This window comes from Myotis daubentonii, chromosome 16 (assembly GCF_963259705.1).
Source record: "Myotis daubentonii chromosome 16, mMyoDau2.1, whole genome shotgun sequence".
NCBI classification, from domain to species: Eukaryota; Metazoa; Chordata; class Mammalia; order Chiroptera; family Vespertilionidae; genus Myotis; species Myotis daubentonii.
In genome coordinates, this window is record NC_081855.1 from 12,655,516 (window position 1) to 12,677,826 (window position 22,311).

General features: G+C 48.2%; 1 protein-coding gene across 1 annotated transcript; it reads right to left on the reverse strand.

Moving 5' to 3' along the window:
• Window positions 1–1,142: 1,142 nt before the first annotated feature.
• LOC132219394 (phosphofurin acidic cluster sorting protein 2-like) lies at window positions 1,143–4,090 on the reverse strand. Its single transcript, XM_059671743.1, is given in 2 exon segments — window positions 1,143–2,594; window positions 3,185–4,090. Coding segments are annotated over 2 exon segments (2,343 nt in total). The 5' UTR covers window positions 4,076–4,090.
• Window positions 4,091–22,311: the final 18,221 nt, after the last annotated feature.

A 22,311-nucleotide genomic window follows, 5' to 3' on the forward strand; every position in this document is an offset into this window, starting at 1 on the left:
GGAAGATTCTGATATATTTGATGAATGAATGAGCCCAAACCAGCCCAATCACAGATAGTTGGGTGACCCTGGGCCCCACTGCTCAGCCCTGGGGTTTCTGCTCTGGCTTCAGCCAGGACAGGGACCCATAACAGAACCTCCAGTCTCTTTATGACATGAGAAAAGAGCTTAGACCTGGGTCCCGAAAGCATCACATATGAGTAAGAGAAAGGACCAATTAGCACAACCACAGCCCTGCTGCAGAACTATCCCCTATCTGGGCACCCAGAGACAGCTTTAGGGGAGCACTCTACAGTGTCCATACAAAAACCTTATGAGGTTGCTACTTGATTCATCTCATGTTCTTAGAAACAAACACTCAGAGGGATGCAGTGATCTGAGAGTTCACAGCCAGCAAGGGGCCAAATGACCACTGTGCTGTGGAGGGGCAGGTTGCTCACCTTGTAAATAGTTGGTACAGCTGTTGGGTGGCAGCAAATGTTCTGTGGTAACCTGAAGAGGTAGGGACGAAGGTGGGTCGCTGCTCAGCAAGGAGGGCACCGGTGTTTCCACCCCGTGTGCCTGTGTGATCTGCACCGTACAGCTCCTTTTTGTTATGTCGCCCTGTGAGACCGGAGTTCGTTGGGAACCATAAGTGGATGGTGCTGGGGCCACTTGGTTGGTTGGCAGCTGGTGTCCAAGGCTGGGCTGGCTGGCCTCCATGTTGTGCTCCGGATGCCCCAATGGGAGGCCAGCCCTTTGCCTCTGGCCGCCCAGCTCTGAGTCTGGGCACAAGCTGGTGCCCTCGCCCATGGTTAAGCTGAGCCCTGGTTTCCAGGAAGGGCAGGTCTCCAAGGCCACAACCCTTCTCACTGACAGTGCTGGGGATCTTGAGGCCAAAACACACCTTCCATGATTCTCCATCTCAACTATCATCTCCTGACCTCCCACCTGCCGGAGCTTTCTGGTTATTAAACAGAGCATTTGGGGGTCTGAGTGAGGCCAACTCCCTTAGGTTCCAGGCTGTGAGCGCATTCAAACTCAAAACAGTTTCTCTGTGTTTCCAGGGTCTGTGTCTATAGTAAAATGAACTGTTCACAGAAAGCAGCTGGGTCCTCCTGGGCTTGGCCCAGGCAGAATGAAGGGCAGGGGGAGGGGCAGGGCTAGAAGGTGGAATTGTTGTGTTCGAAGATGCAGACTGGGAAGTGCTTGACGTGGGAGGACCACTGGGCTGCCAGCTGGAAGAACGTCACGTCGTTCCACTCCACGCCGTCAATGAGGACCTGCTGCCTGTGCTCCTGGTTCTTGGCTGAGCAGACCAAGCGGCCGATGCCCTGGATGCACTGCCTGTTGGGCTCCAAGTCCGTGCCTTTGTCCTTCTGCGACAAAAACATCACCTTCTTTTCCTTCTCCTTGGTGATCACAGTCATGGCCATTGTGGGCGTGGCTGCAGCCTCGCTGCTGCTGGGCAGCCTGCTGACCTGGAGAGACCGGAAGGTGCACCGGAGTGTGTTTTTGGTGGCAGGCAGGTCTTCCTTCTCCCCGCTCCTCTTCCTGTTTGTGGGCTGGGCTGCCGTCCAGTAATCCACCTGCAGCTCCATCAGCTCAGCACCCACACTCTGGCCGGGGGAGGACAGGCCCCCACTCACTGACGACAAGGAAATTAGCTTGTGTGTGGCCTCCCTGGCGGTGGACAGAAGCACATTGGAGCATGAGGGGACGGCTTCAGCTGAGTCTCCTGACGTGGCTGGAATTGGCTCCACTCTTCCAACTTTTACTGCCCCCACAAAGGGAATGAACTTCTGCGAGGACAGCTGGTCCGGGCTCTTCGGCTTAGAGATGAGCATGGCCTCTGCGATGGGCAGCTGGAGGACACAGTTGGCCCCTGTGAGGTACTCTCTGATTTTCAACACAATGTTCTGCACAGCATCCTGGGCCTCCAGGTGGTAGAACAGTTCCCACCAGGCCAAGTCCCGTAAGAGTTTGTGGTAGCGGCAATCCACGGAGCCCAGGTACCTTGCCAAGGGGTGGGAACCCAGTGGGATGACCAGGAAGCACATATAGTCCAGCCAGTCCGGGGCCTTGTGGGACAGCAGCTCCACAAAGACCCGCAGCACGGTGCTGAAGTAGTGCTGATCCCCCGCCACCGCGATCTTCACTGGCATGGTGGCCTCGGTATTGCAGTTGCGGTATCTTTGTATCCAGGAGATGATGGAGCTGAAGGCCTCCTGGACATCCACGATGGAGCCGGTGCACACGACGGGCCGCGTGTGCTGCTGCAGGACGTCCGACAGGGACTGCCCCTGCCTGTCGGAGGTGTTGATGAGGATGATGTTCTTGGGCAGATAATCGTTGGAGATGAGGCTGTGGTTCAGTTGGTCGAACACAGTCTTGCTGGGGACCTGCAGTTGGCTCTGTGGGACTGGGCAGCGCTCCTTGATCAGGCTGTTGGCCGACTCATTCAGGGACCTGCTCCAGCCCCGGCGGGCGGGCTGCTTCCCCTTGGAGCTGGTAGAAAGGATGACCAGAGACTCGGTCTTGGTGGTGCGCCTCTTAGTGATCATGTCCTGGGCAGAGGTCCCTGCCTCCGGGCTGTCCCCAGGCTGTGCCGGCTGCTCCCCAAGTTTGGGCATGCTGTGAGCCACCCAGTCGGAGCCACTGTCCCTTGAAAGGCTTTCACAGTATAATCTGGGCCGGTGGGTCCTGAGGACTCTGTCGTCCTCCTCCATATCTGGGCTGGACAGGCTTTCAGAATATGACATGAGCTCAGGCATGGGGGGGTGGGGGGGGTTGGGAGACGGTCATCATCCTCCATGTCTGAGCCACTGTCCATGGGGCACACCACGCTCTGAAACAGAAAGGCCAGGTCCTTGTCCACATCGGGGACTTCCTCCTCAGACTCCTGCTCCGAGTCCAGGACCTCCAGCGTCATTTGGTACCTGTGCAGCCACTCTGCAACTCTCTGCAGGTACTTCTGTTGCTTGATGGTGGACCTCCTCCTTCCTATTGGTTTCTCCAGGTCCAAGTCATCCTCGTCCAGGTCATGCCTGTAGGCAGCATTGTAGCTGACCTCCAGCTCAGAGCAGACGATCTCAGACTGTCCCTCAGAGAAGTTATGCGTGGTCTCCACCTCGGTGCTGGCCGGCATGGCTTTGTCCAGGTGGTTGATGGTCTGGCTCGATTGGGAGAAGATCCAGCTCTTGACCACCTTGGTGGGTGGGGTGCTGTAGGCCATCGAGTCAGAGGCACTGCCACTGAACAGCTTGCTGCCTGGGCCCTGGGTCTTCCCGGGCATGTTGGCCGGCTGAGGAGGCTCCTTCTGGCTCCGGGCATTGTGTAAGCTCCTCGTCTCCGTCTGCCAGCTGAAGTGTGCCAGGCCTTCAAAGTACTGTCTGGTCTTGGGCTTGGTGTTGCTGAGGATGCTGCTATCGTCCTCCATGTCTGGGCCACTGTCGCTGGGATGCTGAAGGGTGTCATAGAGAAGGTCCAGGTCCTCCTCCACCTCAGGGACATGCTCCTTAGGGTCCTGATCTGACTCCAGGACCTCTTCTGACATGTGGGACCTGGGAAGCAGTGCCATGACTTTCTGCTTCTAGTTTTGTTGCCTGCATCGCTGCTGCTTCTTGGGCTGCCCCAGGTCCTGCTTGTGTGTGAGATTGTAGCTGGCGTCCAGCTCAGTGAAGCTTTCAGATGTCCCCTCCATGTGGCTATCCATGGACTTGGCCTTGGGGCTGGCCTGCATGCTGCCATCCTTGTCGTCGATGGGCTGACTGGAGAGGGAGGAGATCCAGATGTCAGCCACCGTGACGGAAGACCCCTGGATCCTGCTGCTGAGGCTCAGCACCTGGCCACCCACAGGTGGTCGCTGCATCACCTCCGCAATGTGGACGGCCCCTGTGGCCAGTGTCCTGTAGCCCAGGATGGTCCGGTTGTGATTGCACTTCCTCTGCTGCAGCATGATCTGCAGCTTGTTGCCTTTTCTCTTGAGGAAGTGGGGGTACTCCAGGGAGAAGGTCAGCGCCAGGTCAGTCTCCACTGGTCCGCTGCTGGGCAGCACAATCTCATGGGATTTCAAGATGCCCTTGGCGCCCTGCATCTGCACTGCTATCACCAAGGAGACAAGCTCCTTCTCCAGCCCCTTCAAGACCACCAGCTTCTTTAACGTGAAGCTGCACAATCTGGGCACACAGCCAGGTCTGGAGCAGTCCACCTCCCAGGTAGAGAAGAAAGTCACGGGCACTGGTGTGTTGAGCACAGTGGGCGGGCAGGCCAGGCCCGCAGGTGGCGAGGAAGCTGCAGCTGCTTCCAGCGTACAGGTACTTGCTGGTTTGTCCCCCTGTGGTGGGACAGAGGAGGGACATGATTGGTGGCAAGAGGTGGGGCACAGGTGATCGAAGGAGAGAGTAAATGACAAATAGTCACACGCTCATCTGTGACTCGCACAGGTAAGGCCTGCATCGTGGCCTTTCAAACTCAGAGACCGAAATTAACCACAAAGTTAGCCTGAAATTAAAACTTGTTACCTAAACACAGTTTATGGTGTGTAGTCATATGCGAGGCCAGTGTCTTCCCTGACAAAGGTCAATCTTTACCTTAACTGGGCCTGTCTGTTGTCTTTGGGCATCTGTGATAACATACCTTTGGATTGTTAAAGGAATTTTCCTTTTTCTCGTCACCTACGAGCACAGGCACAGCTAAGCTGCTCATTGCTATTGAGTTCATTGCTCACTATCCTGTGTGCTCCTGTATGAGAGCAGTATACGTCTCTCATTTTACTTTTTATCTAATCCCAGAGATTTCCCTGCTTTGCTTTCTCCTGCCTCCCTAAGCAATGGATTTCATGTGACCCACATACATCTCCACTTTTGATTGTATGTGTAAAAGCAGGTGCAATCCTGCCATTCTTGGAGCACTACCTCAATACAGTGAGATTTTGTTTTCCGACCACTGTTGACAGTTGGGCTCCAATAAACTCACAAAAATTCTGCACAGGGTTGAATGCTGCTTACATTGCTATTTACTTGGCTTACTGTGGCAGGATTCCAAAGGTCACACAGGACCGCCCTGCAGACCCAGACCCGGTGCTGGGATCCAGCAAAGGGCCCGTTGGGCCTCCAGTTCCCTGCCTGTCAGGTGCATTTGGCTAAGTTGTCTCTTGAATCCAGAACCTTCCTTTGCTTTTGATAGTGGGTTCGACTTTAGTTCAGCTGCATTTTTAAATCCACAAGGTGCAACTAAGGTTAAGTGTTGACAGAATCAAGGCTAAGGAGAGACCAGAGGAAACATGGGTGGCTGGTTTTTGACTCTGGGTTTTCATTTGGATTTGCTTTCTGAGAGTCTGAGCAAAAAACCTTCACTGTGTAAGTGAGAGCTGAACTTACTCAGCTCCGAAGGCACACATCCTCCTTCTGACCTGAATCTTGCCTGTTCTTAAGCAACTAAGAATCTTTGTGGAGGTGTCAGAGGTCATTCCTCACGCCAAGCAGGAGCCCCATAGGGAAATTCCAACTCAACTGTAATTCACCTGACTGGCTCCACCGGGGAGAGCCCATAAGGTTAGGTCCACCAGCGTTCCCAGCCCTTCCTGAGGTTTTTATTTTTTTTTATTTATTTATCCTCACTCGAGTATATTTTCCCCATGGGTTTAGAGAGAGAGGAAGGGAGGGGGAGATACAGAGAGAGAGAATGAGAGAGACATCGATTGGTTGCCTCCCCCAGGCGCTCCAGTAAGGGCCAGGGATCAAGCTGCAACTGAGGTACATGCCCTTCACCTTGAATCAAACCCAGGACCTCTCAGGGCCTGCATTCTACTCATGGAGCCAAGCTGGCTAGAGGCCTTCAGGTCGCCTTAGATAACTGGGAGAGAAGCCGAGGCACATAAGAGGGGTGTGAGCATAATGGAGCTCAACCCAGAGCAGCACACTTCGACCCACTCCATAACATCCCTGGAAAACTTGCTCAGATTCTGCAAATATAAAATAACAACAATAACAATAAAAACAAACACACCTGTAATTAACATGGGAAGTTGTGCCCCCAGGGCTAGGACCTCCCAGACTCCAGCCCTCATTAGCCCCTGATAGGAAGCCTTTTCTTGCAAGTGCTTTACAGAAATGGGCAGATTTAACTTGAAAATATCAACTGAAAAATGGCCAAAATAAATAAATTTTTTGCAGGAAAAAAAAGAAAACTAGAAGTACGCTGGCCCCAAAATGAAAATGACTGAATAGGAAGCATATCTTCACATGGAAATTAGAAGCTTCTAAGGAGAAGCAGGGAAATTCTTTTAAAAAATAAATTAATGAGAAATTTTAGAGACTATCTCTGACCTCTCCTGAAGCGAATAAATGCTAACAACCCATTCTCCCCCTTCTATAGCACATCCACTACATCTTTTGCTCTCTGAGCTTCCTTGTCCACACGTGTTCTTTCCCTTCTCTTTTCCTTCCCCTTCTGTCTCCTCCACTACCCCTCCCTACTGACTTAAGGGAAATGAGAATAGGAGTTCTACCAGCTCCCTTTGGAGAAAAGCTGCTCTCAGCCAGAGCGGAACCAGCAATCATCCTCCATTTTCTCTATGGCCCTGATTGGCTCCCAGAGAAATGTCACTGATAGAACGTGTAATCCTGGCTATTCTAACCTATCGCAATTAATATACTCGTGGTTTCTGGGAGCAAAAGCAAGAGAATTACTAAATAAGGTTGTAAGAAAAGTCCTATAGAGAAGTCTGCCCACTTTAGGGATTATAGGAAACTGAAATAGGATTTAGAAAAAGTAAACAAACATAAGAAGCATAGGGTTGCTCCAAGGGTGTTTCCCCTTCTCACTGTTAGTTTGGGAGAACTTGAAATTATCATAAAAAAGGGAAGCTACTAAGACTCCTGTAGATACTGGCGCTATCTTATTGTTCTTAACCGCACCCACTAATTGCTTTCTCCATCTGACTAAACCTTCTGTACAAAAATGTCTGCTTTTTAATCAAAACCTGTTTCCTTTCAACTAGGGGTTGTTATGGATATATATATATATATATATATATATATCGTTTGCTAATCAAATCTTTCCCAATTCACCTGATAGGTGAGGGTTTTTTTTTTTCTTTTATATGAAATCAGTGATGCCTACATATCTTTTCCCAGAATAGTTATACATTTAGAATAAATGAACCAGGTACTGAACCAAAATGGAAAGTAATGATTTTAAAGGAACCTTCCATGAGGAAACTACCTTGAGACTGACCAAAGGTTTGGTAATCACCTTTTCTTTATTAGTATCTTCCACGAGAGCCTGAGAGATGGCTTAACAGGGTACCCACCCTACTCAGAATGTCTCCGGACATCTCAGAGACATGCACACATGTCTCTAACACTGGGCTTGCTCATATGTCTCTCTATAGATGCGGAACCAGCCCACAGTGACTTGAGAGTCCTCTTATGGAGTACATATTCACCAAGTGGGAGAAACTTGATCCTGAGAAACTCAAGAAAGAAGCAAATCTTTTGTTACACCACCTGCCTGGTCCCAGTATAGAGTGGGTAATAGAGAGGATTGGCACCATTAGTTTTAAGACTATCATGCAGCTAGAACCTGTATTTCATTCCCAAGGGAGATGGACAGAGGTTTCATATACCTGAAAGCCTTTATACCTCTCAGAGGTGTGTGCTTTCTGGGAGCTAGAAAAATGTTCCCAAATTGAAAGAAACATTCCAAAAATGGACAAATGAATTTGTCAGTCCCTTGCCAACATTTGGGTGGCAACCCAGTCCCTGGGGTATTGAAAATGACTATCCTTGTTTTATGAATGAAGTTTTCAAGGGGCCAGAGGTTTGGCTGCAGAAGCAATTCAAAGCCCACAAAATTCTTTTACCTTCCCCAAAGCACCCCCCTAATTCATTTCAAAAACTTATAGATAACTAGAGGCCCAGTGTAGGACATTCATGCACTGGGGGTGGGGGTGGGGTCCCTTAGACAGGCCTGCGCCCTTTAGCAGTCTGGGAGGCCTCAGGGGCTATCCAACTCAAGGCTTAGGCCCGCTCCTCACCTCCCCCCAGCCCCCCACCCCCAGTGCACTGACCAAAAGGGGGCAGCTCCGGTGTTGAGTGTCTACCCCCTCGTGGTCAGTGTGCATCATAGTGACTGTTCTGCCGTTAGGTCGATTTGCATATTACCCTTTTATTATATAGGATTTGCTTCATGCAACCAAAGTCCCAGAACCTTTGAAGTGATAATACCTGAGTTCATTTTTTAAAATAAAACTACAATTCTCTGGAAGGTATGTCTTATCCCAAAAGAAAAAAAAAAAAAATCCCTCCCCAACTACACAAATCACTTTAGCTTATTTCAACTATTTCTTTCTAACTAGGTAAATTTTAATGAAAGTTATTGAATAACTAGATATTTTGAAATAACATGAAATACTGAAACATTTATTGCAAGGCAAGTTAACCTGCTTTGGGGTTTTTTAATACAGAAGGTTTATAAAATGGATTTGCAGCTGTTGATATAATGACTTGTGTTTGGTTGAAGATGTGTTTATTGGAAGTGAGATTGTGAATAAAATACGTTCATTAACGTCAATCTAAGGCATGCTGGTTGTTCCCTTTTGTGCTTATCATTGGGGAAATTAAGGCTCCTAAGAGTTAAAAGTTCCAGGTAAGTTGGAGAAATTACATAGTTGTGATAATGAAAGGCTTGAGGTAGGGAGAGTCATATTTGAAGGAAAAGGACAAATGTAAGTTTCTGTAAGGAGAGTTATTTCTGAATGGGTAAGAAGGTTTGTGAAAGTTGAGAAAAGGTTTGTAAAAGGGGGTACAGGCTATAAAATTTGGTGAAAGTTTTAACTTTATAAAAAAAATTCTTGCATTTTCTCTGTAAAAATTAGTAATTCAAATTATGTGTATGGTGTGTATGTGATGTGTTCATCTATGTGTATATATGGTGAATTTTCAGCCTCCAGATGGCATTACTAGTATATAGTCTTTTATTGGCCTAAAAAGATTAAATACTTATGTAAATTAAGGAGAATTCTGTAGTCTGGACAAAATATTTAATATTAAAACTGTTTCTAAGTGTGATTAATGTCTTTTAGAGTTATTACCATAAGTCTGTGTTTGCTTTACTTTGATTTACAAAAAGTCCAGGCTGTAAGCTTTTGTGTATGTATATTTGCAACCTTCACGTAGTTTCCAGTTTAAGAGACTTTTTAAACCAGCGGTTCTCAACCTGTGGGTCGCGACCCCTTTGGCGGTTGAATGACCCTTCCACAGGGGTCGCCTAAGACCATCCTGCATATCAGATATTTACATTACGATTCATAACAGTAGCAATATTACAGTTATAAAGTAGCAACGAAAATAATTTTATGGTTGGGTCACAACATGAGGAACTGTATTTAAAGGGCCAGAAGGTTGAGAACCACTGTAATTTAGACAAAAGAATGACTTTGAGTTAATTCCAATGGGCCCTGGAAGACTTTAAGGATTTGTTCTGTATCCTTATTGAAGGAATGTTCTTAAACTAAATTAGGCCTATTTTATATGCTTGAAATTACATGGGAAGCTTCGCTAAATAAAAAAAAATAAAAATGACTAATCTATTTGTGGACATATGCTTTTATTAAAATGGATGTTCTAAAGATTTCAACCTGCTGTATGAGGGACCCACCAAGATTCAAAGAAAAGTTCAAATAGGAAGCTCTCAGGTGTAACAGTTCACTTGTCAGCAACACCAGTCCAGCCAAGAGGGATGGTTCCCTGTGAGGGCGTCTGGCAGTGAGACTCCAGATATTTGTGGCGCAAACATTGGAAGTTTATGAATTATTTCTAATGCTCAATACAAGAAGCCATGGACAATGTTTTAAAATCTTACATATTATTTGTTCCTCTATATTGAAATTATGTATTGAATCTAAATATACATGTACTTACATATATTTTATATTATGCTCTCTCATTTTACAGTAATTATTCTTTTCCAAAAATTATACTCTTAAAATGTTATAGCTTACTAAACAAGCAAAGTTTTTTTTATCAATTGCATTATAATCAAATCTATAACCATGCCACTTTGTTTTGTCATTCATAGAAAGTTATTGTTTTACTCTACTGCATTTTCAAATATGTTACATCTTTAGAAAAATCCATGAAAATAACTCTGACTTACTCTAAATTAAGGTTTCTAAGCAGGTCACATCTTTGAACTGAATGAAGAAGTATAGAACTCCAAGGAATAACTGAATTTATGAAAATACTGGCAAATAATCAGGATAAACAAAAAAATGGGTATGGGACTAAATGAAGTGAAGATGATTATTGTTGTTATGACTCTGTCTAAAATACTGCTGACTTTTAAAATTTTTGTTTTCAAAATATAAGGAAAACTAGAAGCAGACATCCCACATTACTATCCATGACTCACTAAGGTTATCGGGACTGATAAATTAGTGACATTCATTTCACAGTACTCCCGAGAGACAAAGACGTCAAAGACCAAAACCTACAACCAGGACATTTTTGTTTATTGAAACACATTCATTAAAGACTCTCTCCAACGTGTTAAAAAGGACCGTACCTTATCAGAGGCCTAACCACAGATGGACATCTGTCTCTGACACTGGCCTCCATCCACCATGGACATTGAAGACTTTTCAAGGACCAGAAACCACTGGCCATGGGGGCTTACAGCTTTCACAAGACGTCAGCAAGGCCTGGATGCTGACAAATTACTGCTGCTCAAACCTTGTTCCTACATCACTTCATTGTTATGATTAAATGTACATCAGATGATTTTATATAGTTATTACCCTCCTTATGGTTTTCTAATGGAAACAATAACTATCTCCCCAGACCCCTTCCTTATTAAATATGAAAAGTTGAATTTGGATACCTGCTACTTTTTCCTACCTACTAGACAATTACATTCTGATGATCAATTATGATAACGAAAGAGGAGAGAGTCTTAATTCATCTAGCCAAACATAGCATAAGTACAAGGGACAGTGGATGAAGAAGGAAAACATATAATTAGCTTAATAAACAATTATGATAACACCTGGAAAGTGATTTTTGGATGGTTGGGATGGTTATTCCCCTCAGTCTAGCACTAGACATGTTTTATTCCTAAACGGTGGTACTGCTTTAATGCTGTTGCTTTTGTTCCTGGTATGTAAATGTTATACTAGATGCAAAATACCAAAACTAAGACAAGCAGCAAGAGGACTCTGCACATGGTAGCTCAAAATTTAAAATTGATATAGAATATTTTTTAACAAGAACATATAGGATCTCATGGTCTCCCATTCACCTGCCTTTCTATTTTGAATAATAATAAAAATTCCACCTTGAATGCCATTTAAGGTTATAGTCTTGCATCATCCCCAATGGTCCATTGTTCAGCAAGACAAAACACTAACATGGATCATCAATGCATAATTTCTATTAATTTATGAACAAAAGGAATATGTATGGACGAAAAAAGGGGCCCCACGTTAACCTGACTAGCTCAGGGAAGTCCTGCGTGGAGGCCTTGCAAACTCAGAGACTTTAAGTAACTACAAAGGATGGTCTGAAATAAAACACTAACTGAAAGGAGCTCATGGTGGGTAGTCATGTCCTAGTCTGGCATCTTCCCTGACAAAGGTCAATCTTACCTTAACTGAGCCTGTGTACGGCCCTTTTGCATCTATGATAACATAGCTTTGGATTATCAAAGGAATTTTTCTTGTTTTCGACACCTCATGCACAGGCACCCTTCTGTGCTCTGGGGGAGATCAGAGATCCCTTTGTTGTTATTGAGTTCATTGTTGACTTGAAACTATCCTACATCCACCATTACAAAAGAAGTATGTGCCTATCATTTTACCATTTAGCCAATCACAGAAGTTCCCCACTTTGCTTTCTCCATGGATTTCATGTAACCCACATAAGTCTGCACTTTGCTTGTAACTTATAAAATAAGATGAAAAATTATCATTCTCTGAGCATTCTCTCAACCCATTGATATTTTCCCGCCCGCAATTATTGACACTTTGGTTCAAAACAACACACACAATACTTTTTCACAGCTTTGGAAGTTTTCCACATTGACAAGAGAAAAGGTTCTTGGCAGGAAGAGTAGAATTGCAGGTGAGGAATAGGAAACACATTAATATCTTAGGTCATTTTCTTAGCAGAGGACAGACAGCACATGCTTGTATTAACAGTGTCACCCGTGCGATTTCTGACAGAACATCCCAATGTAAGATGAGGCACAGAGGCTTTTCCTGGGGTGGAGGGTCTGGACATTAGGACATGTGGTATGTTCAGGGTGGCACCGTTGTCATGGCAACAGAAGGTTATAAAATCCAGGTCCCACAGCAGTGAAGAGATGGATCGCCAGCCCTGATAACAGGTCCCCCTCTTGGTATGTTGTGCAGCCCAGGGAGAACCTAGCTCCTGACCTGGAGGAGATGGGGACACAGATTCCTTTGAAAACTGAACATTAGGAGGGATCTCAGGGGAGTAGCAGGGAGCCTTCTGGAACTCAGGTCCCGTTGACTCCCTGGGGTTCTGGAGTTTGGGTCAACTGGGCCCCTACACTCACCCTGAGGTCATGCTGCATACTTGTGGATGTATCAGGTATCTGTGCCTCTTGCAGGGGCATGGAGTTGAGGACCCCATCTGTCGGCTCCGGTCCAGTCTCCTGTGCGGAGCTCTGTAAAGACGGTTCCCAGTCACCAGGGGGAAAGCCTCAGAGCCCTGTTTTTGTAGGTTCTCTGAGCCTGTGACCCTCCACTCCAGACACACACATAGTGTGATCTGCTGAGACCTCCACTGGAGGAAAAGGTGGGACAGCCTGAGGGCTAGGATTCCCATTGGCACAGATAAGGGACCCCTCTGGAAGCCCATCTCCACCTGCCTGCCCTGCCCTGCCCTGGGGTGTGACCACAGCAGGACCTCTACGTTATCCACTGCCCTGAAAACTGTTCCTCCCCCTCGCTTCTCCCTTCAGATTCCTCTTCCCACCACATGAAGGGAAGGGATGTGCGCTGCACAGGGATGGCCCACAGAGGAGACTGGCCTGGCCTGAAAGGGTCTGACCCAGGCCACCTTCTCTTACCTGAGGGGATCTTCTTGAAAACGGCCAGAGATGTCGGGCACAAGAGTTGAACCGTCTACAGAGTCTGGAACAACTCTCCCTGCAGGGTCTCCGGGAACCAGAGCCCCGATAACTGGGAACACAACAAGAGAACATGTTGAACTGTCAACTGTCTCTTGCCAAGTGAGTGGCAGTTGGGCAGTTGCTAGAAAGTGGGTGCCTGGTTACGGGGGTTCCAAGTTCTACTAGGAAGTGACCTCACTTCCTGGGATTGCCTCCCTTACTCCCCTCACCTAATAACATCTACAGACAGTGCTCTGGGATGCTGACTGCTCACCCACCTTCTCCATGGAACACCCACAGTGTACACAGTGACACCAACACACCCTCTCCACAAGGTCTAGCTGCAGCCAGGGCACTAGATTTGAGGAGACAGGCCTGGGCTCAGACACAACCTCTCATTCTTACCTCTTCCTGATCCTGGATAAGTCAGTGTGCCTGTTAGAGCCTGTCTCCTCTGTGCCTGCACAATGGATTACTGCAGCATGTGCTTCTTAGCGATGTTCAGGCTCATGAGGGGGAGTAGCAATAAAGTAGGGGGGGGACTGTCACAGGCAAATGTGCCTCCAACCTCCTGTTCTTCCCATTGTCAGCTCCTCGGTGTCTGCTTTACTTCTAATTCCACCCAGAGTCATTTGATCTAGTGTGTGTGTGTGTGTGTGTGTGTGTGTGTGTGTGTGTGTGTGTGCTTGCACGAAAAACTGGTAGTGCTAGGTTGTATTGTCTTAACAAAGCCTGGATCCAGTGGTTTGCAGCAGCAAAGGTTAATTTCATAGCCATGTGACTTCCATGATCTGACGGATCTAAAAGGGGTTCCTATTTTTCTGGATTGTTCATCTTTTTTCTTCTTGTAAGAATGAGAGTAAGAACTTCCAAGCTCATATGTAAGAGTGCAAATCAGAAGTTGACATTTTATTTGACAATGGCCTTTGGGGGACATGACTTCCATTTCCCGCTTTCGAACAGCTGCCAGTTTCCACATCCAGGTGGTCTGGGTAATGGTGGTCAAGGCCCCAGAGTAGAGGTATCAGCACAGCTCAGTGGCCTTGTCACAGTAATGATGGTTGTTTGTGGACATGTGATTTCAGTGAGTTTACTAAATTCTTTTTATTAGTCACAAGAAAAAACAATTCTGTTTTCATATGTCTCATGGCCTTATGAAAACATGCTTAAAGTCAATAGTCATGTGAGAGATGCAAATAAAAACAACAACGAGAGCCCTAGCTGGTTTTGTCAGTGGATAGGGTGTTGGCCTGCGGACTGAAAGATCCTGAGTTTGATTCCGGTAAAGGGCACATGCCCAGTTTGGGGCAATGATCCCGAATAGGGGGCATGCAGGAGGCAGCCAATCAGTGATTCTATCATCATTGATGTTTTTCTCTGTCTCTGAAATCAATAAAAATATATTTTTAAAAAACACAATGAGATACCATCTCACACCTGTCAGAATGGCTATCATCAACAAATGAAGAAAGGACAAATGCTGGTGGGTATCTGGAAAAAAAGGAACACTTGTGCACTGCTGGTGGGAATGTAGACTGGTGCAGCCACTGTGGAAAACAGTATGGAGCTTCTTCGAAAAATTAAAAATGGAACTCCCATTTGACCCAGTAATTCCACTTCTAGGAAGATATCCCAAGAAATCAGAAACACCAATCAGAAAGGATATATGCACCCCTATGTTCATAGCAGCACAATAGCTAAGATTTGGAAACAGCCTAAGTGCTCATCAGCCTAAGTGCCCATCAGCAGATGAGTGGAAAAAACTGTGGTACCCAGCAGGAGCTATGAAGAGAACTGCAGATTCCCCTTCCTTTTTTGGAGTTTGGAGGTGCCCTGATGAGGCCCAGCTGTGAAGCAATGCAAGCTGCTGTGGGGCCTTGGGCCTTCTCTTGGAAGTTCTGGGTCTGTGGCCCAGCTGAGTTTGTTAGGTAATTTTCAGGTTGCAAAGGGCCAGGGCTTTCATATGCAAAAGCCTCTGCTGCAACCTGGGTGGGGCGGGGTCTCAGGGAATCAAAGGGGGGAGCAAGGGACTATGGCGGATTCTCAGCCCTGCCCTAAGTGGCTGCGCGTCTCCGTATCCTGATAATTTAATTGCTGCAAGCACCTCTGAGGGAAAGCCACCCTCTCGTTCTGAGTTCTGCCTGCTGCCAGACAGTCCAGTTTCTCCCTGTATGAGTCCTGGGTCCCCAGAGACTTCCTGGAACCATAGTTCAGAGCAGTCGGGAGCTTGTGACTCCCTCCCGATTCAAAAAGAAGCCGCATCCTCAGGTACCAGCCCCTTTCTGCGCACTCTCGAGCCTCCGTGCCTTTGCACTTTACTTCCACAGCTCCTGACCCTCAATGCACTTTTCTCTTTCCTTCTAGCTGTAGAATTTCCACTCCGCCAGCCTTCCTGTAAGTTCTGGATGATGTCCGTTCTGTCCTTTTATTGTGTTTTGAAGTTGTTGTAGGAAGCAGCAATTTCGGTGGTTCCCTATGCCACCATCTCAGTTTCTCCCATATTTATTTTTAGATATAATTCAGAACAGTTTTTTTCTCCAAAATCTTGTTATGATTTTTACTTCAAACTATATTTCCAGTGTGTGATTGAAATCGAACGAGATGGCGCCCTTCCTCCCGCCATGCGAAGAGGCACCCTGCGGGCTGCTGCAGGAATTGGGCCGGGCCCATGACGCAGGTGGCCAGGACCCGCACCTGAATCTGCCCCAGGCCCCCCCCCCTGCCCCACTGCCTGTGCCCACTCTGGGGCTGCACAAGCCAGTGCAGTGGCTCGGCCAGCACCAGGCCACCCTGGCCCCCTGCCTGTGTCTGCTCTGGCTTGGGCGACCCCCCTGTGTCTGTCTCTGTCTCCGCTCTGGGCCTCACCTGTGCATGCAACCTCCTTCTGTCTGGTTGTGACCTGTTATGGCATCCCAGCCTAATATGCATATTGACTCTTTTTATTTATTGATAGATAGATAGATAGATAAGTACATTTTAGATTAATTCGGGAGAATATGTGCCTTTGCAATAGTTTATCTTTCTATCCAGAAATGAGTAAGTCCATGATTTATGATTAAATGGAGAAATAGAGCGTTGAAAGGCCCTGGGCAATTCCTGTTAACATCTTACTGCTTTAGATTATTTTGATGTTACACTTTGTATTTCCTCCTGATGATTGTTGACATACATATGTATTTATAATAGTAACCAGAGGCCTCGTGCACAAAAATTTGTGAACTCAAGGGGGTGGGGGGTCCCCGGCCTGTGCCCTCTCCCAGTCTGGGACCCCTTGGGAGATAACGACCTGCTGGCTTAGGCCCGCTCCCGGGTGGCAGAAGGCAGGCCCAATCCCTAGGTGCATCCCCTGGCCGGGCTCAGAGCAGGGCCGATTGGGGAGGTTGTGGTGCCACCCCCTGTCAGGCACAGAGCAGGGCCAATCAGGGGGTTGGGGTGCTGCCCCCTGTCACACACAGAGCAGGGCCCATCAGGGGGTTGGCGACCTCCCCCCTGTCACTCACAGAGTAGGGCCGATAGGGGAGTTGGTGCACCGCCCCCTGTCACAAACAGAGCATGGCGTATCAGGGGGTTGGGGCGCCACCCTCTATCACCCACAGAGCAGGGCCGATCAGGGGGTTGAGGCGCCGCCACACTCACACTCGGGGCAGGGCCGATGGGGAGGTTATGGCTCTACAATGTCACACACATGGCAGGGCCCATGGGGTGAGGGGGTTCTGGCCCTACCCCCTGTTATACACAGAGCTGCAGGGCGATCAGGGGGTTTGGGCGCTGCCCCCTGTCACACTGATCCTGGTGCTGGGAGGCCTCTCAGCTCCGCTGGTCCCAGTGCTGGGAGGCATATTACCCTTTTACTACATAGAATAGAGGCCTGGTGCATGGGTGGGGGCTGGCTGGTTTGCCCTGAAGGGTGTCCTGGATCAGGGTGGGGGTCCCCACTGGGGTGCCTGGCCAGTCTGAGTGAGGGGCTAAGGGCTGTTTTCAGGCTGGTGGGTGACTGAAGCTCCCAACTGCTCCTTTTTTTCTTTTTTTCTTTTTTATTCAGGGCCAGCTTTAGCTCTGAGGCTCCAGCTCTTAGGCCTCCACTCCTGAAAGCAGGTATCTGGTTTGTTTCGGTTCTATAATCGAAACTCTGTATCAACTCCAGCTCTGAGATCCCAGCCGGCTGAAAGCTGGTTTCTGGGGTTTTGTTTAGCATCTATATTTGTTACAATGTTTGAAACTGCAGGCTCAGAGGCCGGCAAGGCAGGCGGGGAACTTTGGAGTCCTCCGTCACTGAAGCAAGCAAGCCTCATGTTAGTTTCAAGCTGCCTGGCTGCCGGCCGCCATCTTGGCTGGCAGTTAATTTGCATATCTCGCTGATTAGCCAATGGGAAGGGTAGCGGTCGTACGCCAATTACCATGTTTCTCTTTTATTAGATAGGATGGGCAATATATATTGAGTGCCCACCACATGCCAACTCTTATGTTAAGCACTGTATTACTCAATATTATCCTTGCAACTCATTTTTCACATGAAAAGAACAAGACTTAAAGAACTCAGCTAACGTGCCTGAGGTTTTAATGCAAGTGGCAGTGCCATGCTTCTCACTAAAAATGTTTTTGTTAGCCATACCCACGGATAAGTTTCCCTTACCCAGAAAAGGACCAAGGATCTAACCTCCAACTGAGGTATGTACCCTTGACTGGAATCAAACCCAAGACCCTTCAGTCCACTGGCTCCCAACTATTCCAGGCTAACAGCTCTGTCTCTTTCTCTCACTCGCAGGCTGCTCTAATTTCATTGAAAACATCCAGAATGTTCTTCTGGTCACTAGTATAAAGAATCTTATTAAACTCACTGAAGTCACATGTCCACATACAACCATCATCACTGTGGTCTGGCCAGTTAGATTTGCTGATACCTCCACTCTGGGGCCCTGAACCACACCCCCCAGAACCAGCTGGATCTGGAAATTGGCAGCTGCTAGAAAGGGGGAAATGGAAGTCGTGTCCACCACAAGCCATTGTTGAATAAATATTTGACTTCTGGTTTCCACTGTGACATATAAGAGCTTGGAAGTCCTTACTTCCATCCTTACAAGAAAAAAAAAGATGAACAACCCAAAACACAGGAACACTTTTTCAATCCATCTGAAATTAACTATGACTATGAAATTAATCTTTGCTGCTGCAAACCACGGAGATTTAGGGCTTCCTGAGAACAATACAACCTAGCCTATCTTCCTCATAAGATGGAAAACATCTTTTCCACTCAAAGTGAGAGACAAGATCAAAGAGCATGATAAGAGAAGACAGATTTGAACACATCAAAATGTAATGCATCTGTTTGGCAAAACACACATCAAAAGGCAAGCTAGAGAAACCATTTGCAACTTACATGAAAAAAAGCTGACATCCATGACAATTCAGATTTGCTAACAATACAATGGAACAGAGGGCAAAAGGCCTCAAACTGAAGAAATCAGCCAAAAGTATGTGAAAGATACCCAACTGCAGTTTAAATCAAAATGAAAAATTAAATGAAAATATTGCTCTTTCTCGCCCTGGACAGGTGCCTCATCAGTTGGCTGGAGAGTCACCCATACACAAAAAGGTTGCAGGTTTCATTCCTGGTCAGGACACATACCTCGGATGTGGGTTCTGAAAATGTTCTGGAGCTGGAGAGTGTGATGCTATGGAACAGCTGCGAAAAATTGTGAATATACTCGATGTTGGAATTTACACTTTGAAGAATCATAGTTAAAATTTATATAAATTTATTTTTAATATAATATTACTACATTTTATTTAAAATACATTTTATTTTACTCAATACTGTAAGAAAAATTCACTAAAATTCTAATTGTACTATAAATTCTTAGAATTTTACCCACAATGCAAGATAAACACAAATTTTTTAATTGCGATTATTGGGGAGGGGAAGTCCTCTCTGCTGAGGCAGCTGACACAGGCTGCCTCCCAGGACCTGGGACCACAGGCCTCCCAGCAGCTGATGCAACTGGCTCACAAGCTGCAGGTGGGTCCACATCTGGGAGCTCAGTGACAACTGTGCCTGGAGCCTGCTCTGGCTCAGGAGAGGGCACCAGAGTTGGCATTTCCTCTGTAGATATTTCTTCATGTTGCACTGGAGCTGCTTCTGTAGATCCAGGAAGAGAACATGTTACCACCATGACTGCCTTTTGTGTGCCTTCCAAGGAAGGAACCTCCCATCTCCATCACTGAAGTCCCAGCTCAAGCCCCCACCCCAGGAAGTCCTCCAGACCACAGGCCACTGGGGCACTGACCTGAGCAGCTCTGTGCTCCTGCCTAAGCCCAGCCTCTGGGAGCTCTTCTCATTGTGGCCCAGCCACGTGCCGTCCCCCTCACACACACCACCCACTTCTCCTCCTCCTGTGTCTCCGCCTCAGTGGGCTCAGGTGCTCCAGCTGTGAGTGGAGATGCTGGGCCTGGTTTGGCAGCTCTGGGACTGCAAAGGTGAGCTCTATGGAGGCCAAATCAGGATGGGAAATTCTGGCGGCCAATAAAAATCTTCAGGGTACTGGTCCAGCCAGATGCCCAGGACGCAGGAGATGGCCCTGGGGAGAGAGATAGGTAGAGAGCAGGGTCTGAGGCCTGGCCTTTCCTTCCCACAGCCCTCCCAGAGCACCACTCAGAGAGCCTGGGGTCCTGTGCCTGCTGCTCCTGCCCATCCACAAGCCAGACCTACTCCTTGTCCACCTTCAGTCTGGCAGTCCTGGCAGAGACGCGCCTGGTCACCCAGGACGGGCTGGCAGAAAGCCATCCTAACTGACAGCTCTGGATCAATGAGGGAACCACCTGTCCCCTTCTTCAGGGGGACCTGACATGCTCTCTCAGTGTCCCTATCCCCTCCCACTACCCTCTCCCCCAAATGAAAACTCCATGAGGACAAGGAGGGCTGGTGTCTACTCTGTTCATGTCACTCATTGGCACACAGTAGGTGCTCCAGGAATAGCTGACCAATGAGTGAACAAAGATAATCCGTCTGCACCTCTGGCTGCCCAGAGACCTCCTAACACCTCAAACTTTGGCTGCTACACCTACGTGCTGCCTAATTCACTAGCTGCCCTGTGGGGTTCTTCTCCTCCATTGACATTTAACTACCATGAGAAGAGAGCAACAGACAAGCTGCCACTGAGGAGGTTCTACCCGATTAGTGAGCAAGGTCCCTGAATAGGGGTGCAGACTGGGCTGGGATTAGAAGCAGAAAGGTATGAATTTTCTGAGGGGCTCACTCTGTCCACTGACCTCCCCACTCGCCCACACCACCCATATCCACATGCACAGCTCTCTGAGTCCTGCCCTTTTTCCTAGAAGAAGCCCTCAGACCTCTGCCCTCTTGCAGAGATCCCAGCATGAGTGGGATCCAGGGTTCTGCCAGCACCTTGAATTCAGGCCCCATACTCCCCTCACGGCTCTGATCCAAAGCCAAATCACATTTTCTGCTGGAGCAGAGGTCCACCATCCTCTTCACAATACGGGAAGATGCAGCCATCGGTAGAGGCCAGGAGGACGTCACATCAGCTTTCCTGTGGACACTACGAGCCTGTGCAGCCTAGTGTGACTGAATCACTCCCGACTAGAAGGAAGCTCTGAGGTGCAGAAGCTTGGGGTCTGCTCTGCACTGGATTATGGGCAGTGCCTAGAGATATGTCTACACCTGGCAGGGCTTCTCCTATATTTGCTGAGTGAATGAGCCCAAACCTGCCCCATCTCAGATAGCTGAACCCTGGGGTTTCAGATCTGGCTTCATCCAGGACCAGGACCAATAATGGAATCTCCAATCTCTTTATCCAATGAGACGAGTGCTTAGCCCTGGGCCCTGAGGAGAATCACAAATTTGGCAGAGACTTTGTAAACAGCAAGAGAAAATGACCAATTGGCTCAAACACAGCCCCTCCAGCAGACCTCTCCACTGTCCAGGCACCCAGAGGCACCCCACTGAGAACCTACAATAACCCTATTGGGCCTCACATTCGGGGGAACAATCACTTAGAGACATGCAGTGACCTGAAGATTCACAGCAAACAGGTGGCCAATTGACCACTGTGCTGTGCAGGGGCAGGGACTCACCTGGTACATGGCTGGTCCCACACCTGTTGTAGCAAATGCTCTATAACAGCACGGGAAGGTGGTGACAAATGCGGGGTCCCTGCCCACGAAGGTGGGCAGCTGGTATTTGCCCAGTCTTTCCAGTCAGTGTGCCCAGGTGGTCAGTACCACACTGGTCCTTGGTTTTTCTCTTCTGTTCTGCCTCGTGAGGATGGAGTGTATTGGACACCACGAGAGGGTAGTGCTGGCGCCACTGGGCTGGTTGGCAGCTGGGCCCAGGACTGGCTGACCGGCCTCCGTGTTCTGTCAGGTGCCCCCATGGGAGGCCAGCACTGAGTCGGGCACACAAGGAAGTGGACTCCCCGGGAAGCCGAGTCCTGTCTTCCAGGAAAGGCAGGTGTTGATGGTGAGAGCCTTTCTCAGTAGCAGTTTTGGGGTCCTGAGGACACTCATGGGCCACTGTCAGTGTTCTGTATTGAATCGTACAACAGATCCAAGTCCTCCACCGCAAAGACATTCTCCAAACACTCCTGCTGCAGGTCCAGGTCTTCCTCCCACTCTGGGAACCTGCGCAGCCATGCCCCAACTTTATCGTTGGCATCTTGCTGCCTGATGGTCAGTGGCGATCTTCCTAGCCTTTGGCGCAGCATTTTGGGCTCCTCAAAGTCGAAGTCCTCCTCCTCTTGGTCCTGGCCATGCTCGGGATCAGAGTTGCCCTGCTGATCCAAGAATACTTCATATTCCATCTCTGAATAACGAAGCCGGGACTTGGGCTTGGGGCCGGCCCGCTGGGTGCTGTCCTCGGGGTCGATGGGCTGGCTGGACAGGGAGGCGATGTTGACCTCAGCCACTGGGGCCGGGGCCTCCGTGATGGTGCTATGGAGGCTCAGCATCCGGCCACCCTCGAGGGGTCGCTGCATTACTTCAGCCATTTCGATGGTGCCCATGGCAAGCGTCTGGTAACCCGGGATGATCTGGTTGTTAATACGCTGCTTCTTCTGCAGCAGGATCTCCAGCTTGTTTGTTGCTCTGTTTAGGTTGTGAGGATACTGAAAGGAGAAGGTCAGTGCCAGGTCGGTCTTCACATGACCACTAGGGGGCAGCAGAATCTCGTCTGACCTCAAG